At 44.3% G+C, this 18,182-nt stretch overlaps 1 protein-coding gene across 1 annotated transcript in view; it reads left to right on the forward strand.

The window, feature by feature from the left end:
* Positions 1-18,182, forward strand: part of SLC44A3 (solute carrier family 44 member 3) — a 128,052-nt gene that overhangs the window by 41,066 nt on the left and 68,804 nt on the right. The window contains exons 9-11 of the mRNA XM_068242585.1: positions 186-372; positions 5,839-6,004; positions 10,165-10,318. Coding sequence (XP_068098686.1) covers positions 186-372; positions 5,839-6,004; positions 10,165-10,318 — 507 coding nt within the window. The remainder of the gene's footprint in view (positions 1-185; positions 373-5,838; positions 6,005-10,164; positions 10,319-18,182) is intronic.

Genomic DNA, 18,182 nt, shown 5'->3' on the forward strand with positions numbered 1-18,182 from the left:
TTTCTGAATGCAGGGTTCTGAATTAGTATACCAGCACTAGTCACTTTATAAATGGCCTGTGGGGTTATGTAAATGTCATTTGTATGGCATACCCTGCTGTGCAGCAGCTGGTAAATGACTTGTGCTGCCCCATGTATGAATCATAGACTGCTGTTTCATGCATTTTATGGCCTGCTTTTCCCTAGATCACCCTCATGGTTTTAATATTTTTACTGAGGAAGAGGATTGAGATGACCATCCAGCTCTTTCAGGTTGCAAGTAACTTCATCAGCCACATCCCCTTCCTGTTGCTGCAGCCACTCTGGACGTTCCTCATTCTCTTGTTCTACTGGATACTGTGGGTGGCTGTGCTCCTCAGTATGGGCACCTCAGGTAAGTCTGTCTATGGGGCTTTGTGCTACTGCACAGCTTCTCAGTATATATTATTCACTCATTGTAATCCTTGAGGTACATTCACTTAACCACTTGAGTGCCAGCAGCCTCTTAAGGACCAGAGACTACTGGTACAAAATGGGGATTACCGACGTCTTGCTGCACTGACCCGTTGCTCTTGCAGTTCATGCCGCTCTCCTGTCACCGAAGGCCACTTGCCCTGCCGTTGCTATGACAGCAGAGCTCTGTGACATAGTCATGAGCCAATTTCATTGGCTCCTGACCCTGTCATCACTGTAAGCCGATCACAGCTGTCCTAGTGATGGCAGGGCGAATGGGCTGCAGCGGCAGGAGGGCGGCGCAAACGGCAGTAGCGGTGGATCCATGCCGCTTGTTTATTTAAATTACGCCCTGGCAGGGTTAACAGGTCCCAAACTGGGTGTAGATTTCAATTGGCCTGGTCCGGAAGCGAAATGTAAATGCTTGATCATGAAACACTGACAAGTACACATTTGACTGAACAAAAACTGGCCAGGTGCCGTGCCTGCAAACTACCCACTGCTGTCCTTTGCAACAGTGCTCGCCCGCTGACATAATCATTTAACCATTTCCGCCGCCCGGACGTGAAGCTCACGTCCGGGCGGCAGCTCTGCAGCGCCCCCGAGTCCGCGTTGTATCCCCCGGTAGCCCTGGGATCAGTGAAAGGGAACATGGTTCCCGATCACCGATCCCTCTCCCCCGCAGAAAAACCGAAGCGCTCACCTGTGAGACTTCAGTTCTTCTGCCAGGACAGATTTCCGCATCCCCCTTGTACTTCCGCTTAGCAAGAAGTACAAGGAGGGTAAACATAAATGAAGGTGGCCGTCTTGTGGCCAAATAGTAAAACTACAGCTACACATTTTTTACATTACAATTTACACACATGGCAACATTTAAAATTAACTGTTTATGTCCCACACCAAAATATTCCCCAAATAAATTTTTTAATGGAAAAAATAAAAATTACAATTAAAAAAAAAATGACATAAATAGTAACCTAAGGGTCTGAACTTTTTAAATATGCTTTTGAAGGGGGTATACTACAAATTTTTTTTTAAATTATAAGCTTGTAAATAGTGATGGGCGCAAAATGGAAACAATGCACCTTTATTTCCAAATAAAATATTGGCGGCATACATTGTGATAGGGACAAAATTTAAATGGTATAATAACCGAGACATACGGGCAAATAAAATACATAGGTTTTAATTATGGTAGCATGGATTATTTTAAAGCTATAATGGCCGAAAACTGAGAAATGATTTTTTTCCATTTTTTTCTTATTAATCCTGTTTAAATGCATTTACGGAAAAGTGGCTCTTTGCAAAATGTACCACCCACAGAAAGCCTAATTAGTGGCGGAAAAAACAAGATATAGATCAATAAATTGTGATAAGTAATGATAAAGTTATTAGCGAATGAATGGGAGGTGAAAATTGCTCCGATGCAGAAGGTGAAAAATCCCAGCGGGCTGAAATGGTTAATGCGCCCTCTGACCCAGTCTTCTTAAAGGGGAACTTCAGCCTAAACAAACATACTGTCATTAAGTTACATTAGTTATGTTAATTAGAATAGATGGGTAATATAATTTTTTACCCACCGTTTTAAAAGAACAGGAAAATGTTTGTGATTTATGGGGGCTGCCATCTTTGTCATGGGGGCAGCCATCTTTTTGGTTGAAAGAAGGTGACAAGGAGCAGGAGACACAGTTCCAACTGTCCTGTGTCCTGATTACCCCTCCCAGCTGCACACGCTAGGCTTCAAATGTCAAATTCAAAATGTAGAAAAATAAATTTGCACCAAAACAGCAGAACGAGAACAACAAAATCAGAAATCCCATCATGCTTTGCACAGCATCAGGGGAAAAAAGCCCGGGCAGTTTTCTTCTGTGCAGCTAAAAATGAGGCTTGGATAATAGAAACAAAATTCTGATGCTGTGAAACTGTTAAAGAAACACCAAGCCTTTTCAGTGCTGCTGAGTCGATTTTTAGTCCGGAGGTTCACTTTAACCCCTTGTTCTCCATGTAAGCTGGTGTTCCCCTGGGCTTTCCAAGCTCCCTTTGCGATACTAGCTCACATGATCCATTATATTAGGGGACACTGCACAAATGTGGAGGCATTGCATTGGCCATCCCTACTTGCCTCACATGTAATTGCAGTGCTGTATTCTACAGAGATTGGAAAGTCTGCAGAAATTCACCAAGATTCTGTGTGAATATCTGCTTTAGACCAGAGCCGGATCATCTACAAGGCAAACTTTGGCAGATGCCTAGGGCATATGGGGTATCTAAGGGAATGGCTCGCCCTCCTCTGGTGCACCACCCCCTTCTGCCCTTGCCAAATATGACAGATGGTAAGAAGAAGGAGCCTGTATAGGTACTGTGCCTAATGGCCCCAATTTACCTTAATCCTCTGCTTTGGCCGGTCTTGGTGTCACAAATTACAGGACTTTTCAGTGCAGTCTGACTACAATCTGACAGTCATGACTGGATTGATATCTGCATGGTCTCATTATTAACTGATACAAGGGCCGTGAAAATTAAGCGCGAGGGACACAAACCTCTCTTTCCTCTAATGGAAGATTGTATAGATTGTGTGAAATTTGAATAACACGGGTCTCTTGAATACAGGGCTAGCATGAGTTGACTGCTCCCAGTAGGAGGGCTGGTTCACACCTAAAAGCGCTAGTGTAATCGCAAATGAAAAGGGGTGTTTGAAGTGATTTTTCTCAGTGATTTCAGGCATGTGCCTAGCAATTCTCTAGGTATGCCTAGCGATTTTTGGAGCGTTTTTTTTATTTTTTGTACAGTAGAGTTGGAACTAAACAGCTTTTATAAAAAAATGCTTGGAAAATCGCTCTGGTCTAGCGTTTTTAGAGCGATTTTCCACTTTTCCTATACTTAGCATTGATGCTGAATTGCCTCAGAGATGCTGCAGGACCCGTGTTTTGTGTTTTCAGAAAAATTACATCGCGCTGGTGTGATCCAACCCATAGAGAAACATTAGCCATGCGCTTTTGAAAGCGCTAGCATCTTAAAAAGTGCTCAGAAGCGCTCTAAGGGCCCTTTTCCACCAGCGCTGGCTGAATCGCAAAAACGCAAACCGCTAGCGATTTTACAATCGCTACGGTTTGCTTTTTAACATAGGAATCGCGGCAGGTAATTTCCACTACCGCGATTCGTTTTTTACTTGATCGCGATCGCGCCGCGGAGCGACTTTTGCCGCGATTTTGCTATGCAGTGCATAGCATAGCAAAATCGCGGCCGCGAACGTCGGGGAATCGCCGCTAATTGCGATTCAGCAATCGCCAGCGTTCAGCGTGAACGCTAGCGATTGCTAGTGGAAAAGGGCCCTAAGTGTGCACCAGCCCAAACTGTAAATATGTTCAGTCTTATAGTGACCCTTACTCATTAGTTTATAGGGAAACTGAGTTATACTTGTCCACAACCATGGACTAAATTTAGACCCTCGTATACTGTACAAAGTTTTTACCCTTGTACTGTGACTCCCTTGCCTTTATTGCAACTCTGTTTAATCACCACTAGGTGTCACTAATGCTACATCTCATGTTAATATAAATTGATGGCGTGCTCAGATCAGGCTTGAGATCTGCTTTAGGGCCAGAGCCCACTGACGCAGTTGTGTCCGCTTTTCAGTTACACATGAATGTTACAGATGCTGAAAAGGGGACAAAAGCTGATACAACTGCATTAGTGGGCTCAGGCCCTTATAGCTGCTTTATAGCTCTGTCTGCTGTTTTGTTGTTCACTTGTCATTTTCTTTTGTGATTGCCTAGTGGAAATGGTCCATGATTGAAGTGAATGCCTTTTCACTAACTGAGCATTAATAATAATGTTCAGTTTTTTCTTAAAAGTGTAATGTAACAGTAGAATTGGTCGTGAAATATTCGGAATATTATTATTGGAATAAAACATTGAATTCAATCATAATCAGTAACATAAATGGAATGCAGCCCAGCACATGGCAAAGTCACTGCAATTACTCTGTCTAAAGTCTAAAGTAAAATAACATGGTTCATGTGTCATAAGCTTACTATACTATGTTGACTCTTGGTTTCCTTCCACATTCCCCTCCTCACTTTTATCATTCATTGTGAGACTTTAAATGATGTTGTTTGTGTAGTTGCACGTTGACTGTATGCTAGACTGTGTTCTTTAACAGCATTGAAATATGTGTATGTCGTTAAAATAGTGTTGTAAATGTCCACCTTTGCATTCCAAAGTTGGCAGACTTCATTGGAGGGGCAGCCAGCTTGGCTCTGGCTTATACGTCTCTGTGATTTACAGCAGTCTCCAGTGCTAGTACACTGACATGGAGGTAAAAGACAACTGCAATGAGAGGGCTATGGAGGCTGCCATATTTATACTTTTAGCCATAGACCCTGAACAACGTTCTTGTCAGATCTGACAAGATTATCTGCATGCTTGTTTTTGGTGTGATTCAGACACTCTTGCTGCCAAATAGACCAGCAGGGTTGCCAGGCAACTGGTATTGTTTAAAATGAAATAAATATGTTATCCTCCATATCCCTCTCACCACAATTGTCCTTTAAGACTGCGTTCGTTGGTGTTCATGTACACAAAAGACATTTATTAAAATGACAAATGCCCTTTAAAGGATACCTTAGCCCTTTTCACAATTCAAAAACGGGGGTAGCAGGCTTGTGTGTGTAGGAAGCTCTCCTCATGCCCACTGCTTCCCCCCCCCCCCCATTTTCCTCTGCCCCCCTCTGTTAAGGCTTAAGGCCTAATGTCCCCCCAAACCTACTTCCGGGTCGGGAGAGTTGGTGCGCATTGCACATGTCACAAGTACTTAGTGCGTATGCATCGAGCGCTCCTGGCTGCAGGCCCGCGATCAAGGACGCGTCTCACCGGGAAGCACCTGCTCTCCCAAACCGGAAGTAGGTTCGGGTAAACGTTGGGCCTTAATGAAGGGGGATGGAGGAGAATGGGAGTAGCGGTGGGCATGAGGAGAGCTCTCTACACATGACTGCTCCTCCTGTTTTGGAATTTTTACAATGGATAAGGTGTCCTCTAAGCTTTCTAGTGCTCATGCAGTACATGCAGTGTGTTACCGTACTGCAACGCTATGGCCACACGTCGCATAGGTGGTGCATTGCAATGCAGTAAGCCTTGTTACAACACACCACTGTGAACGAGGCCATGCAATTATAACTTTCATTCTGGCAGTTGCAAACCTTACTGACTCGTTTTATAAAGCCAGTCTAGTTTCCTGAATTACTCAGAGATCGAGCAGGGAACACAAGGGGGATAAACTTAGTAAATTAACCTGTTTGTGTGTTTGTGCCTGTAGCTGGGGATGCCAGGGGTGCCTCCAGTTACTGCTTAAATTCTTGTCTTTAAGTTGCTTAAAATCTATATTCATGCTATGGTTATACATTTTTAGGCAGCGCTGTGGTGTCATCAGACGGACAAGTGGAATACAAACCACTGGCTGGCATCCGATACATGTGGTGGTATCATTTATTTGGCCTTATATGGACAAGTGAATTCTTTCTTACATGTCAGCAAATAGTTATTTCTGGAGCGACTGCTACTTATTATTTACAACGGTAGGTTCCAAAGGATCTGCACAACTTCCGGGTCACTAGTGGGGTAAATACATGCCTCTAATTTTTACAGGCTTTCTTTGGAAATTATTTAATCCTGTAATCGGAATATTTAAAAGGAACCTGATGTGAGATTTTATTTCAAACAATACTAGTTGCCTGGTAGTCCTGCTGATTATTCTGACATCAGTAGTGTCTGAATCACACACCTGAACCAAGCATGCAGCTAATCTTGTCAGATTCTTGTCAGAAATATACGATCTGCATGCTTGTTCAGCAGCTATAGCTAAAAGTATTAGAGGCTGAGGATCAGCAGGACAGCAGCCAGGTAATTGGTATTGTTCAAAATTAAATAATTATGTCAGCCTCCACATTCCTGTCACATCAGGTTCCCTTTAAATGCTCCAGTGTTTTGGTAAGTGAAAGTGTAGATCTGTTGAAGTAGTGAAAACACTATTGTCCTTGTCCTATACATTTCAAGAACTTTTTTTTTTAAGTTTGTTTCCTTGCCTCAAATTTCCTATTTGTCTACTCGATTGCCTAATCAGAACTAGGTTTTCAGAAATAGAAAGAATGTTTTCTGCTCTGGGCAACCAGTTGTTTGCGCAGGAAAATAAGAATTTAAGGGCATTTTGTACACCAAACAGTATACTATCAACCTGGTTGCAAAGAAGTGACTTTCTGAAAATAAAAGATTGCTAAATCAACAAATCTCAATGAGTATTTATAGTTAGTTAAAAACATTAAGGAATGTTTGAAAAATATTTATAGACAATTATGGAGCACTCCTCATAAACATGCGCTACTGTTTCCAGCAACACAAAATAATATATACAGCAGTGGGATAGAGGTTTTACATTCACTCACTGGGAAATCCTTTGTGTATTACTGTATGGAGGAGCCGCAACCGGAGTTTTTATCCTCTAAGGAATGCTCTTTAAATGACTCCCCCGAAAAATGTCAACATTGTGAAAAAATGTATATATCAAAGAAAATATATATATTTTTTTCTATTTCTGTATTAGTTATCAGGTTAAAGAGACTCTGAAGCCTCCATAAAATCAGATTTTTACTTTAAAAACCCCTTTAACATAATTGCCCCTCCTAAAACGCATCCCTGCGGCTGAAAACTCAATCGCCTCAAACTCCCTGAGCAAAAATCCACAACTTTCTTGGTTGTGGATTTTGCTGCCCTAAGGCGGCAGAGCTTTGGGCTGTAGCTCTGCCTCCATGCGCGTCAATCAGTGCTGATCATTGCGCAAAAGGTGGATCAGCGCAACACCAGGCCGCCTCCGAATGGCCTCAATCAGAGATGCGCTGAGCCCCCCCAGGAACTACAAACGTACCTTGAACCCAAACAGAAGCTCTGCATATACACCAAAAGCATGGCTGTTAAGTGGGAGCAGCTGACCAAAAACGAATTACATTAGTACATAGCAAGGAAATGAGCAGCGCTACTTTAAAACAGACTAGTGCCTACCTGCAAAAGAGTGCAAGCCCCACTTGTGGGGTCGAATACACACCGAGCATACACATGACCTGTCTACCACTAGAGGAGGATGTTGGTTTCCATTAACAGCTTGCATGCAACCTATTAAGTACTCGTCCCTCCCACTGCGAAGAAGTCAATCCTCCATGGGAGGGGCCTAACACTAGCTAAATCCTAACCTATGTATATGCATAGCCTGGGTGCGGCTAATCAAATAAAATTGAAAATTGCGCAAAAGGTGGATCAGCGCAACACCAGGCCGCCTCCGAATGGCCTCCATCAGAGAGTGCTGATCGCCGCCTCTCCCCTCCCCTCTCAGTGAAAGAAGACTGAGAGGTGGTGATCCGCGCATATGGACGCATGTAGAGGCAGAGCTACAGCCCAAAGCTCTGCCTCTATGCGGAAGTGCTTCCCACAATATTCCCCGGGGAGTTTGGGGTGATTAATTGAGGTTTCAGCCGCGGGGATTCTGCGTCTTAGGTGGGACAATTATGTTAAAGAGGATTTTAATGTAAAAACATGATTTTTTTGGAGAGTTCAGAGTCTCTTTAAGTACTAAGAATAAGATGTCCAAAGAAAAATAACATAATTTCAACTAAACAACCTTATTAAAAGTTGGTCTGTTATTAGAACCAGTGGCGTTACTAGAAATCACTGGCTCCCCCTGCAAAACTTTAGATGGAGCCCTCCTCCCTCGTTAATGCATACAGGTGGGCTGTGGACTCTAGAGTTGCGGGGCCCTTCTGGGCTTCTCCCTGCTCTGGGCCCCCCTGCGCCTCCATCTCCTGCAGGGGTGATTGCTACACCACTGATTAAAACTGAAGAAGATGTTAACATCTTATAGAGCAGAAAAGGGTACAGAGATACCCATGCATTTTGTAAGTCCAGGTATAGGTCCATATACTTTAGCTCGGCCTTGAGAAATGGAGTGTTATCTCTGAACAGCAGAGGAGTATCTGTGCATTGCAACGTTCATCATTCATGTGTCGGTTCTGTATATTCTTCAAAGTGCATTTATGTAACAAGAAGTACCCATAGAAAGATAGATCGTGGAAATCTATGAACGATCCATCATTCCATGATCTGTCATTCAAGATCATGAAAGACATGATGCGAATAATGAATGTTACTCAAATTATTGGATTGTTAAATGAAGAGGGAAGTTCCATTGATTTAGCGGAAGCATCATTTTCATTGAATGATCGTTTCCTACGTGATCTGTCATGATGGTCTTTTAACACAAATGATTGTCGCTGTACATCCGCCATCTTTTACCACCATTCGCTACTGTTTCCTGTTACCATAGTTACACAATGTCAGCTGGAACAAACTTTCGTCTGTCAAAATTACATAAAACATCATGTATTGTGTATGGACCTTAAGAGTTGAGGACAATGACCACACATTTTGCATCCAGGGTTTGTGGTGCAAACTATCTTGTACCTAATGTGCATTTATTTACTACTATTTTTGTGCACTATATACCGTAGATTTTTTATATCATGGTCAGCACTCTCATCCCCAACCACACTTTAGTTGTAGTTGTTATGCTCCTCTGCCATCTATACTGTAATGCTTATTGTCTGTAATCCTCCGTTTTGTATTGTTTGCTAACAAATTATTGTGGCTACATGCATTTGAGAAGATTCTAGCTGTTCTGTCTGTCTTTAGTGTGCAGGGATTTTAGATACAGCATTTAGCCACATGAGGTGGGGCATTTTCTCACTGCACCCGACTGCTAAGTAACTATTTCTCATGCTATAAAGTTGTGGTGTGCGGTTCTTACTTTTCTTCAAGTATAATCCATATACTTCAGCCAACAGTTTAGTTAAGTGACACTCATTATACAGATGTCAATTGTTTATGTGTGTGGCTGAAGGTGTGTACCGTCTCCAGGGCATCCAACTAAGCATAATAAAACAACATTTACCACAAATGGGGTTGCAGACACTCCCTTGTTTAGTTATGGTTGCTCCAAAGTGACATAGATGGCCTCTTTCACCCCTCTTATGAGCCGGTTTTCTTTCCACATCCCAAAAGCATACAGATAAGTATGGAGGGGGGCCAAGGGCACAGTTCACAATGGAGTAGAGCGGAACAGGTGGGGTAAGTAGGAGAACAATGCCCTTGGCCTGCACTCTGCCGAAATTAACCGTCAGACAGATTGCTCGTTGATACACAGAGGGGGATCGTTATGAGTTCCTCTGAAAAAACAGTCTTTTTTTTTTTTTTTATCTCTCGTGGCTGCAGCTGATTGAAATCTGTGCCATTTGGAGCCTCTTGTTCATGTAAAGCGTAGATTTTCAGTCTCTCGTCACCACATGCAGCTATTGCTGCTGTGTTGCCACTGAGTGACAGCTGAACTCCATGTGACGTCAGGAGCCAATTTGATTGGCTCCTGACCCTGTGATTACTGTGAGCCTATCACAGAAGAAAAGGGGGGAAAGGCTCTGTTTTTTAGGGGCCAGGGCCTCGGCACCCCATAAAAGGTTAAATAACACTAACAAGCTAATAAACCCTTTGCCTTTTGGGTGTGCCACAGTAAATATTTATTAAAAACCAACTCACTGGCTTTTTTGTTTACTTATGCTTCTTGTGTGAGTTAATGTTCCTTTGAAGCAGATATTTAGCTTGGACTACACAGTTTATTTATGTAAAGCCTCTTATTTTTCAGAGATAAAACGAAGGTCAAACATCCTATCCTGTCCTCCTTGTCTCTCTTATTTTGGTACCATCTTGGAACAGCAATTATGGGGTCCTTTTTGTTGGCGCTTTTCAAAATTCCAAGGATAATTTTAACGTATCTATCTCAGCTGCTGTATAAAAAGGTAATGTGTTGTGAATTCTGAACTTTCTTTGTATTGATTACACAGGATATATACTTTTTTTCATTTTGTTTCAGTTAAAAGATAACACATAGTTTGTTAAAGGGAACCTGAATTGAGAGGCATGTGGTAGCAGCCATATTTAATTATTTTAAAACAATCCCAGTTGCCTGGAAGTCCTGCTGATCTTTATGGTTACAGTAGTTTCTCAGTCTCACGCCTGAAACAAGCATGCAGCTAATCTTTTCAGAGATCAGTCAGAAACATCTGATCTGCATAAATGAGATGTGGAAGCGCATATAGACCTACCTACGATGGAGGTCGCAGAATTTGGCAAACTTGGTCTCATGTACGTAGACATGCAAAATTAAGTGTAACATACAAATTAGAGTGGAAACAAGACCTAAATTTGTACAGAACTTGTAATAAGTATACATTTGTTAATAGGGACTCAGCACAGTTCAGAAATATGGCTTTTACAAAGAATGTATTATGTGGTCGCTTGTTGAGTTGTGCCCCAGGTGAAGGTGATAGGTAGATTATGGTTATCTAATATTCCCAATATCTGCTATCCTTATGCCTAACACTTTCCGGTTTTCTACTTTCCTACACTAACCCCATACCCCAAGCATTCCCCACACATAACACTCACTTCCTCACTCTTACATCTAACATTAACTTCCTCACCCCGATAGCTAACACCAACTTCCCTACCTTGACGCCTAACACCATCTTCTTCACCCTGATGTCTAACACCAACTTCCTCACCTTAATACCTAACACCAACTTCCTCACCTTAATACCTAACTTCAACTTCCTCACCTTAATACCTAACACCAACTTCCCTACCTTGACGCCTAACACCAACTTCCTCACCTTGATACCTAACACCAACATCCCTACCTTGACGCCTAACACCAACTTCCTTGCCTTGATGCCTATCACCAACGTCCTCCCCTTGATGCCTAACATTAACTTCCCTACCTTGACGCATAATACCAACTTTCTCACCCTGATGCCTAACACCAACTTCCTCACTGTGACGCCTAACACCAACTTCCTCACTGTGACGCCTAACACCAACTTCCTCACTGTGACGCCTAACACCAACTTCCTCACTGTGACGCCTAACACCATCTTCCTCACCCTGATGCCTAACACCATCTTCCTCACCCTGATGCCTAACACCATCTTCCTCACCCTGATGCCTAACACCATCTTCCTCACCCTCATGCCTAACACCATCTTCCTCACCCTGATGCCTAACACCATCTTCCTCACCCTGATGCCTAACACCATCTTCCTCACCCTGATGCCTAACACCATCTTCCTCACCCTGATGCCTAACACCATCTTCCTCACCCTGATGTCTAACACCATCTTCCTCACCCTGATGTCTAACACCATCTTCCTCACTCTGATGCCTAACACCATCTTCCTCACCCTGATGCCTAACACCATCTTCCTCACTCTGATGCCTAACACCATCTTCCTCACTCTGATGCCTAACACCATCTTCCTCACTCTGATGCCTAACACCATCTTCCTCACTCTGATGCCTAACACCATCTTCCTCACTCTGATGCCTAACACCATCTCCCTCACTCTGATGCCTAACACCATCTCCCTCACCCTGATGCCTAACACCATCTCCCTAACCCTGATGCCTAACACCATCTCCCTCACCCTGATGCCTAACACCATCTCCCTAACCCTGATGCCTAACACCATCTCCCTCACCCTGATGCCTAACACCATCTCCCTCACCCTGATGCCTAACACCATCTCCCTCACTCTGATGCCTAACACCATCTCCCTCACTCTGATGCCTAACACCATCTCCCTCACTCTGATGCCTAACACCATCTTCCTCACCCTGATGCCTAACACCATCTTCCTCACTCTGATGCCTAACACCATCTTCCTCACTCTGATGCCTAACACCATCTTCCTCACTCTGATGCCTAACACCATCTCCCTCACTCTGATGCCTAGCACCATCTCCCTCACCCTGATGCCTAACACCATCTCCCTCACTCTGATGCCTAACACCATCTCCCTCACCCTGATGCCTAACACCATCTTCCTCACTCTGATGCCTAACATCATCTTCCTCACCCTGATGCCTAACACCATCTTCCTTACTCTGATGCCTAACATCATCTCCCTCACTCTGATGCCTAACACCATCTCCCTCACTCTGATGCCTAACACCATCTCCCTCACCCTGATGCCTAACATCATCTCCCTCACTCTGATGCCTAACACCATCTCCCTCACCCTGATGCCTAACACCATCTTCCTCACTCTGATGCCTAACATCATCTTCCTCACCCTGATGCCTAACACCATCTTCCTTACTCTGATGCCTAACATCATCTCCCTCACTCTGATGCCTAACACCATCTCCCTCACTCTGATGCCTAACACCATCTCCCTGACTCTGATGCCTAACATCATCTCCCTCACTCTGATGCCTAACACCATCTCCCTCACCCTGATGCCTAACACCATCTCCCTCACCCTGATGCCTAACACCATCTCCCTCACTCTGATGCCTAACACCATCTCCCTCACTCTGATGCCTAACACCATCTTCCTCACCCTGATGCCTAACACCATCTTCCTCACCCTGATGCCTAACACCATCTTCCTCACTCTGATGCCTAACACCATCTTCCTCACTCTGATGCCTAACACCATCTTCCTCACTCTGATGCCTAACACCATCTTCCTCACTCTGATGCCTAACACCATCTTCCTCACTCTGATGCCTAACACCATCTTCCTCACTCTGATGCCTAACACCATCTCCCTCACTCTGATGCCTAACACCATCTCCCTCACCCTGATGCCTAACACCATCTTCCTCACCGTGACGCCTAACACCATCTTCCTCACCCTGATGCCTAACACCATCTTCCTCACCCTGATGCCTAACACCATCTTCCTCACCCTGATGCCTAACACCATCTTCCTCACTCTGATGCCTAACACCATCTTCCTCACTCTGATGCCTAACACCATCTCCCTCACTCTGATGCCTAGCACCATCTCCCTCACTCTGATGCCTAGCACCATCTCCCTCACCCTGATGCCTAACACCATCTCCCTCACCCTGATGCCTAACACCATCTCCCTCACTCTGATGCCTAACACCATCTCCCTCACCCTGATGCCTAACACCATCTTCCTCACTCTGATGCCTAACATCATCTTCCTCACCCTGATGCCTAACACCATCTTCCTTACTCTGATGCCTAACATCATCTCCCTCACTCTGATGCCTAACACCATCTCCCTCACTCTGATGCCTAACACCATCTCCCTCACCCTGATGCCTAACACCATCTCCCTCACTCTGATGCCTAACACCATCTCCCTCACCCTGATGCCTAACACCATCTTCCTCACTCTGATGCCTAACATCATCTTCCTCACCCTGATGCCTAACACCATCTTCCTTACTCTGATGCCTAACATCATCTCCCTCACTCTGATGCCTAACACCATCTCCCTCACTCTGATGCCTAACACCATCTCCCTCACTCTGATGCCTAACATCATCTCCCTCACTCTGATGCCTAACACCATCTCCCTCACCCTGATGCCTAACACCATCTCCCTCACCCTGATGCCTAACACCATCTCCCTCACTCTGATGCCTAACACCATCTTCCTCACCCTGATGCCTAACACCATCTTCCTCACCCTGATGCCTAACACCATCTTCCTCACTCTGATGCCTAACACCATCTTCCTCACCCTGATGCCTAACACCATCTTCCTCACCCTGATGCCTAACACCATCTTCCTCACCCTGATGCCTAACACCATCTTCCTCACTCTGATGCCTAACACCATCTTCCTCACTCTGATGCCTAACACCATCTCCCTCACTCTGATGCCTAACACCATCTTCCTCACTCTGATGCCTAACACCATCTTCCTCACTCTGATGCCTAACACCATCTTCCTCACTCTGATGCCTAACACCATCTCCCTCACTCTGATGCCTAACACCATCTCCCTCACCCTGATGCCTAACACCATCTCCCTAACCCTGATGCCTAACACCATCTCCCTCACCCTGATGCCTAACACCATCTCCCTAACCCTAACCTAAACTGATCTGGGTTTATAAAGAAAATGTTCAGGTACTCTATAGCAGAGCTTGCTTTTATTTGTTTATGAGATTGGTGTTGAATAAATCACTATTGAAGTACCTGTTCAGGAATTATTTCACTGGTGATTTCCGTAGCAGAAACATTGAGAGCTGCTGCTGCTGCATCTTTAGCAGGGAGCTGTCTGTGCATCATCCCTCAGCCTGGGCACAATGACAAGGACTTTGAGCCAAGCAGTAGCAGCTCCTTCCTGGGGCACCTGCTGTTAACTCGTTCAGGTTAAGGCTATCTGACCTACTTTTCAATACAGCACTTCTAGCTGAGGAAACTGTGTTTGACACAAATCTGCAGCATGAGATACTGACCGATATATTTGCCAAAACAATTCACATGGGTTGCTAAAGCTGCTGCCAGATAGACACATCTCTATTCAGCAAGATGAAATATAAGAAACACATTACACACATTACATTAGGTGAGAAATTGGCGGAGTTCATGACCATTGTTCTCTTCCTTACCCTCTCCATAATGCACTGCACCGGTGTCCCTCACTTCTTCCATAGCAGCAGAATGAGTCACTAGCCTCTAGGCTCGCTATGCATCTGTACAAAACTCAGCCCCGCACTGCCTCCTGATGGCTTAAATTCCAATCCTTGCAATCAGCAGTAATTGTGCATGTATACGCACCTTAAAAATTGTCTGCTGTCTTGTTCTAAAAGATTGCAGCGTTTCATTAAATCATATTGGTACAAAGTGGAGTTTGTTGAAAGGTTACTAGGTTAGTGGTTTTGAGTGATTGCAGTCGCATGCAGGCACCTGTAGTAAGAACTGATTTTGAAATTTTTAATAAACCCTTGCCTCCCTTTATGTGTACTGCATGCAGCTGCTATCACCCAATACTAATTCACACACCTCTCAGCAACACCTTACAATGATCTGATTTGACTCAAGTGAAGTAGATAAATGATAACCTAATAATAGCAGACAATGCTTAATCCATCCATTCTCCTTGCTGCATCATGTATGGTGTACCCACTCGGTATCGTGGGAAATCACTGGAGACTCTCTAGTAAATCAGGCCCTATAACACTATAATGCTAGGCATACATGAGTCGCCCCGGCTGCTCTATTAGCCGCCGGATCGACTCCCGCAGTGTCCTCGCTCGTCCCCGCGGGCGGCCGGATTGATTCCCGCTCGAGCGGGGTATCGATCCGGCGGGTCATCGGACCTGTCGGGAATTATCAATCGAGCCATCAGCGGCTCGATTGATGAGGGAGCATCGGCCCGTGTATGCCCAGCATAACACTGACATACTCGTTTTGGAAGATAGGAAATTGTGGCATGGTGTGCACAGAAAGTTTCCTAGATCTATGTCAGCACTCAGTTTCATAGCTTGTTTATATCTGTGTAGAAGCTCTTTATTTAAGTATTTATATAGCGCCGACATATTACGCAGCGTTGTACAGAGTATATTGTCTTGTCACTAACTGTCCCTCAGTGGGGCTCACAATCTAGTCCCTACCATATCTATATCATGTAGGGCTTGTACCATAGTCTAGGGCCAATTTAGGGGGAAGCCAATTAACTGATCTGCATGTTTTTGGGGTGTGGGAGGAAACTGTTGTACACGCAGGAAACCCACGCAGACACAGAGACAACATACAAACTCCTTGCAGATGTTGACCTGGCTGGGATTCAAACAGGGGCCCAGCGCTGAAAAGCAAAAGTTCTAACCACTACGCCACCGTGCTGCCCACCACTACGGGATATGTATATGCACTACACGAGATAAACCTGGTCAGGTGTCCAGATACTGCGCCTCAAACTTCATGCACGAGTGTGGTCATTCTCCTCTTCATGCACAAGCTCAGTCGCGCACTGTGCCTGTGTGAGTACGCCTGCGCAGGAGCAAGCAGCCACTCGTGGCCCAGCGACTCCAGCTCACTGGACAGATGCAGCAGTACTCGCACAGGTGCAGTACAGTCACATATCTATATGGCGAGAAGTGTGGCCACGCTAACATAACCAATAACATATTATCGGAAATATTCCAGGTGTCTGTGCGCAGCAGTGGTGGGATCGAGGACACCAGAAGCCTCTGGACTATCCGAAGGCTTCCCTTTACCTACGTTAGTATCTGTTTTTTGTTTTAGCTTACCCTTTGGATACACTCTATGTAATTATTACCATGTGCTAGCATGACCCAGACAGATTTAAAACCTTTTCCGCCTATTTGCCGGCAATTTTTACTAAACCCATAGCAAGCATCATGTATGATTTCCAACAAACTCTAGTCTGAGAGGACCTTAGTAAAACAGGCTCTTTACATCGCTGTACTGCCTAATGACTCCATATATCCCTGTACATCTTTACTGCAGTGTGTCATATGTACTGCAATGTCCAAACACTTTAATCAGTTTTGCGATTTATAGGGCACTATAGCTAGAATAATAAGCTACGCATTTCAAGGCTCTTTTATTTACTTCCTTTCCACTTCCCATACTGCGGCTCAGGCATAAATCCCATTGTCGCGTTTAATCCGGCACATTTCAAGGTTGTTTTTATTGCTGATTCCGGACACAAAGGCAGCGTGAGGACTTCTTTCTAGCCTCTGCTTATAGGATGAACTTCCTCTGAGACTCTGGGTATTCCTGGCTGCGGAGCGATAATAGAATTTTAGACTGCAGGAAATGGAGCTGATTTCATTTTAACCACAACAGAACGACATGCATGGGATGTCCCCCAACCGCCGTAATGAAGAGAGTCATGATTATGTCTTAACCTCCAGGAGTGCGGTCCAAGCACGCTTGTCTTTTATTGTTTCGCACTGTAAGTGTTACATGGAGGAAATTTTATATTTACTGTCAGTGACTCAACTCATAGTTCATCCACTTGTTTCCCTCCCCTCTTCATCTAAATGACTTGGCCTGGATTCACTTCATGGCCCTGCCAAAGATTTATCAGCCAATCCAATCAAAGCAATGAAACAATCATTCGTTGTTCGTCCAATATTTTCTTGGCGTCAGCAGTTGCGGTCTTTGTAGTGACTGATTCTGCATAATAATAATGCTGCTTCCTTTTAGAACCAATAAAAATAGGCCGTCATACTTTCCACTGGGAGTTTATGTACATCCTGCTGCCAGGGCTTTACATCACTGGTCCATTCCACCACATTAAACGAGTTCCATGCTGTTCAGATGGTTATATTGCCCTGTGATCAATGTTTTTTTTTCTATAGAACTTTTTCTTTAAAAATAATAGTAGGTGATGGTCCCTGGCAAACAACCCGTGGCCCTCGCCAATTGTGGCGCCATGGGAACATTCCCAGGGCCGTTATATAACCTGGAAAATTGGATCCCTATGATGAGTTTGTAATCGGCTGCCAGAATTGCCGGCTGATTTGGCACTCGGCACTTGTATAATGGGTCATCCTAGTTAATTTTCTCTGCTAATAAAGGCTTGTATTCAGCTAGCTGATGTGGAGTATCAAAGAAAGTTCACTGTGATCTATAACGCCAATCCACTTGGGATAAATTACCTGCTACCTACTGGTGTCTTTTAACCCATTAGCAACTTCAATAGAGTTATCTCGTTTGAGTTAAGTGCTCTGCTTTTGACCTCAGAACTCACTGTCTCACTGATCAAATCCTTGGAATGCTTTGATCTCTCTCTCTACTGGCAGAAAATATAGAAACTGAAAGCAGAAGTCCTCTGTTATTGTCCCACACTGCCCCCTAGTGAC

This window comes from Hyperolius riggenbachi, chromosome 6 (assembly GCF_040937935.1).
Source record: "Hyperolius riggenbachi isolate aHypRig1 chromosome 6, aHypRig1.pri, whole genome shotgun sequence".
Classification (NCBI taxonomy): Eukaryota; Metazoa; Chordata; class Amphibia; order Anura; family Hyperoliidae; genus Hyperolius; species Hyperolius riggenbachi.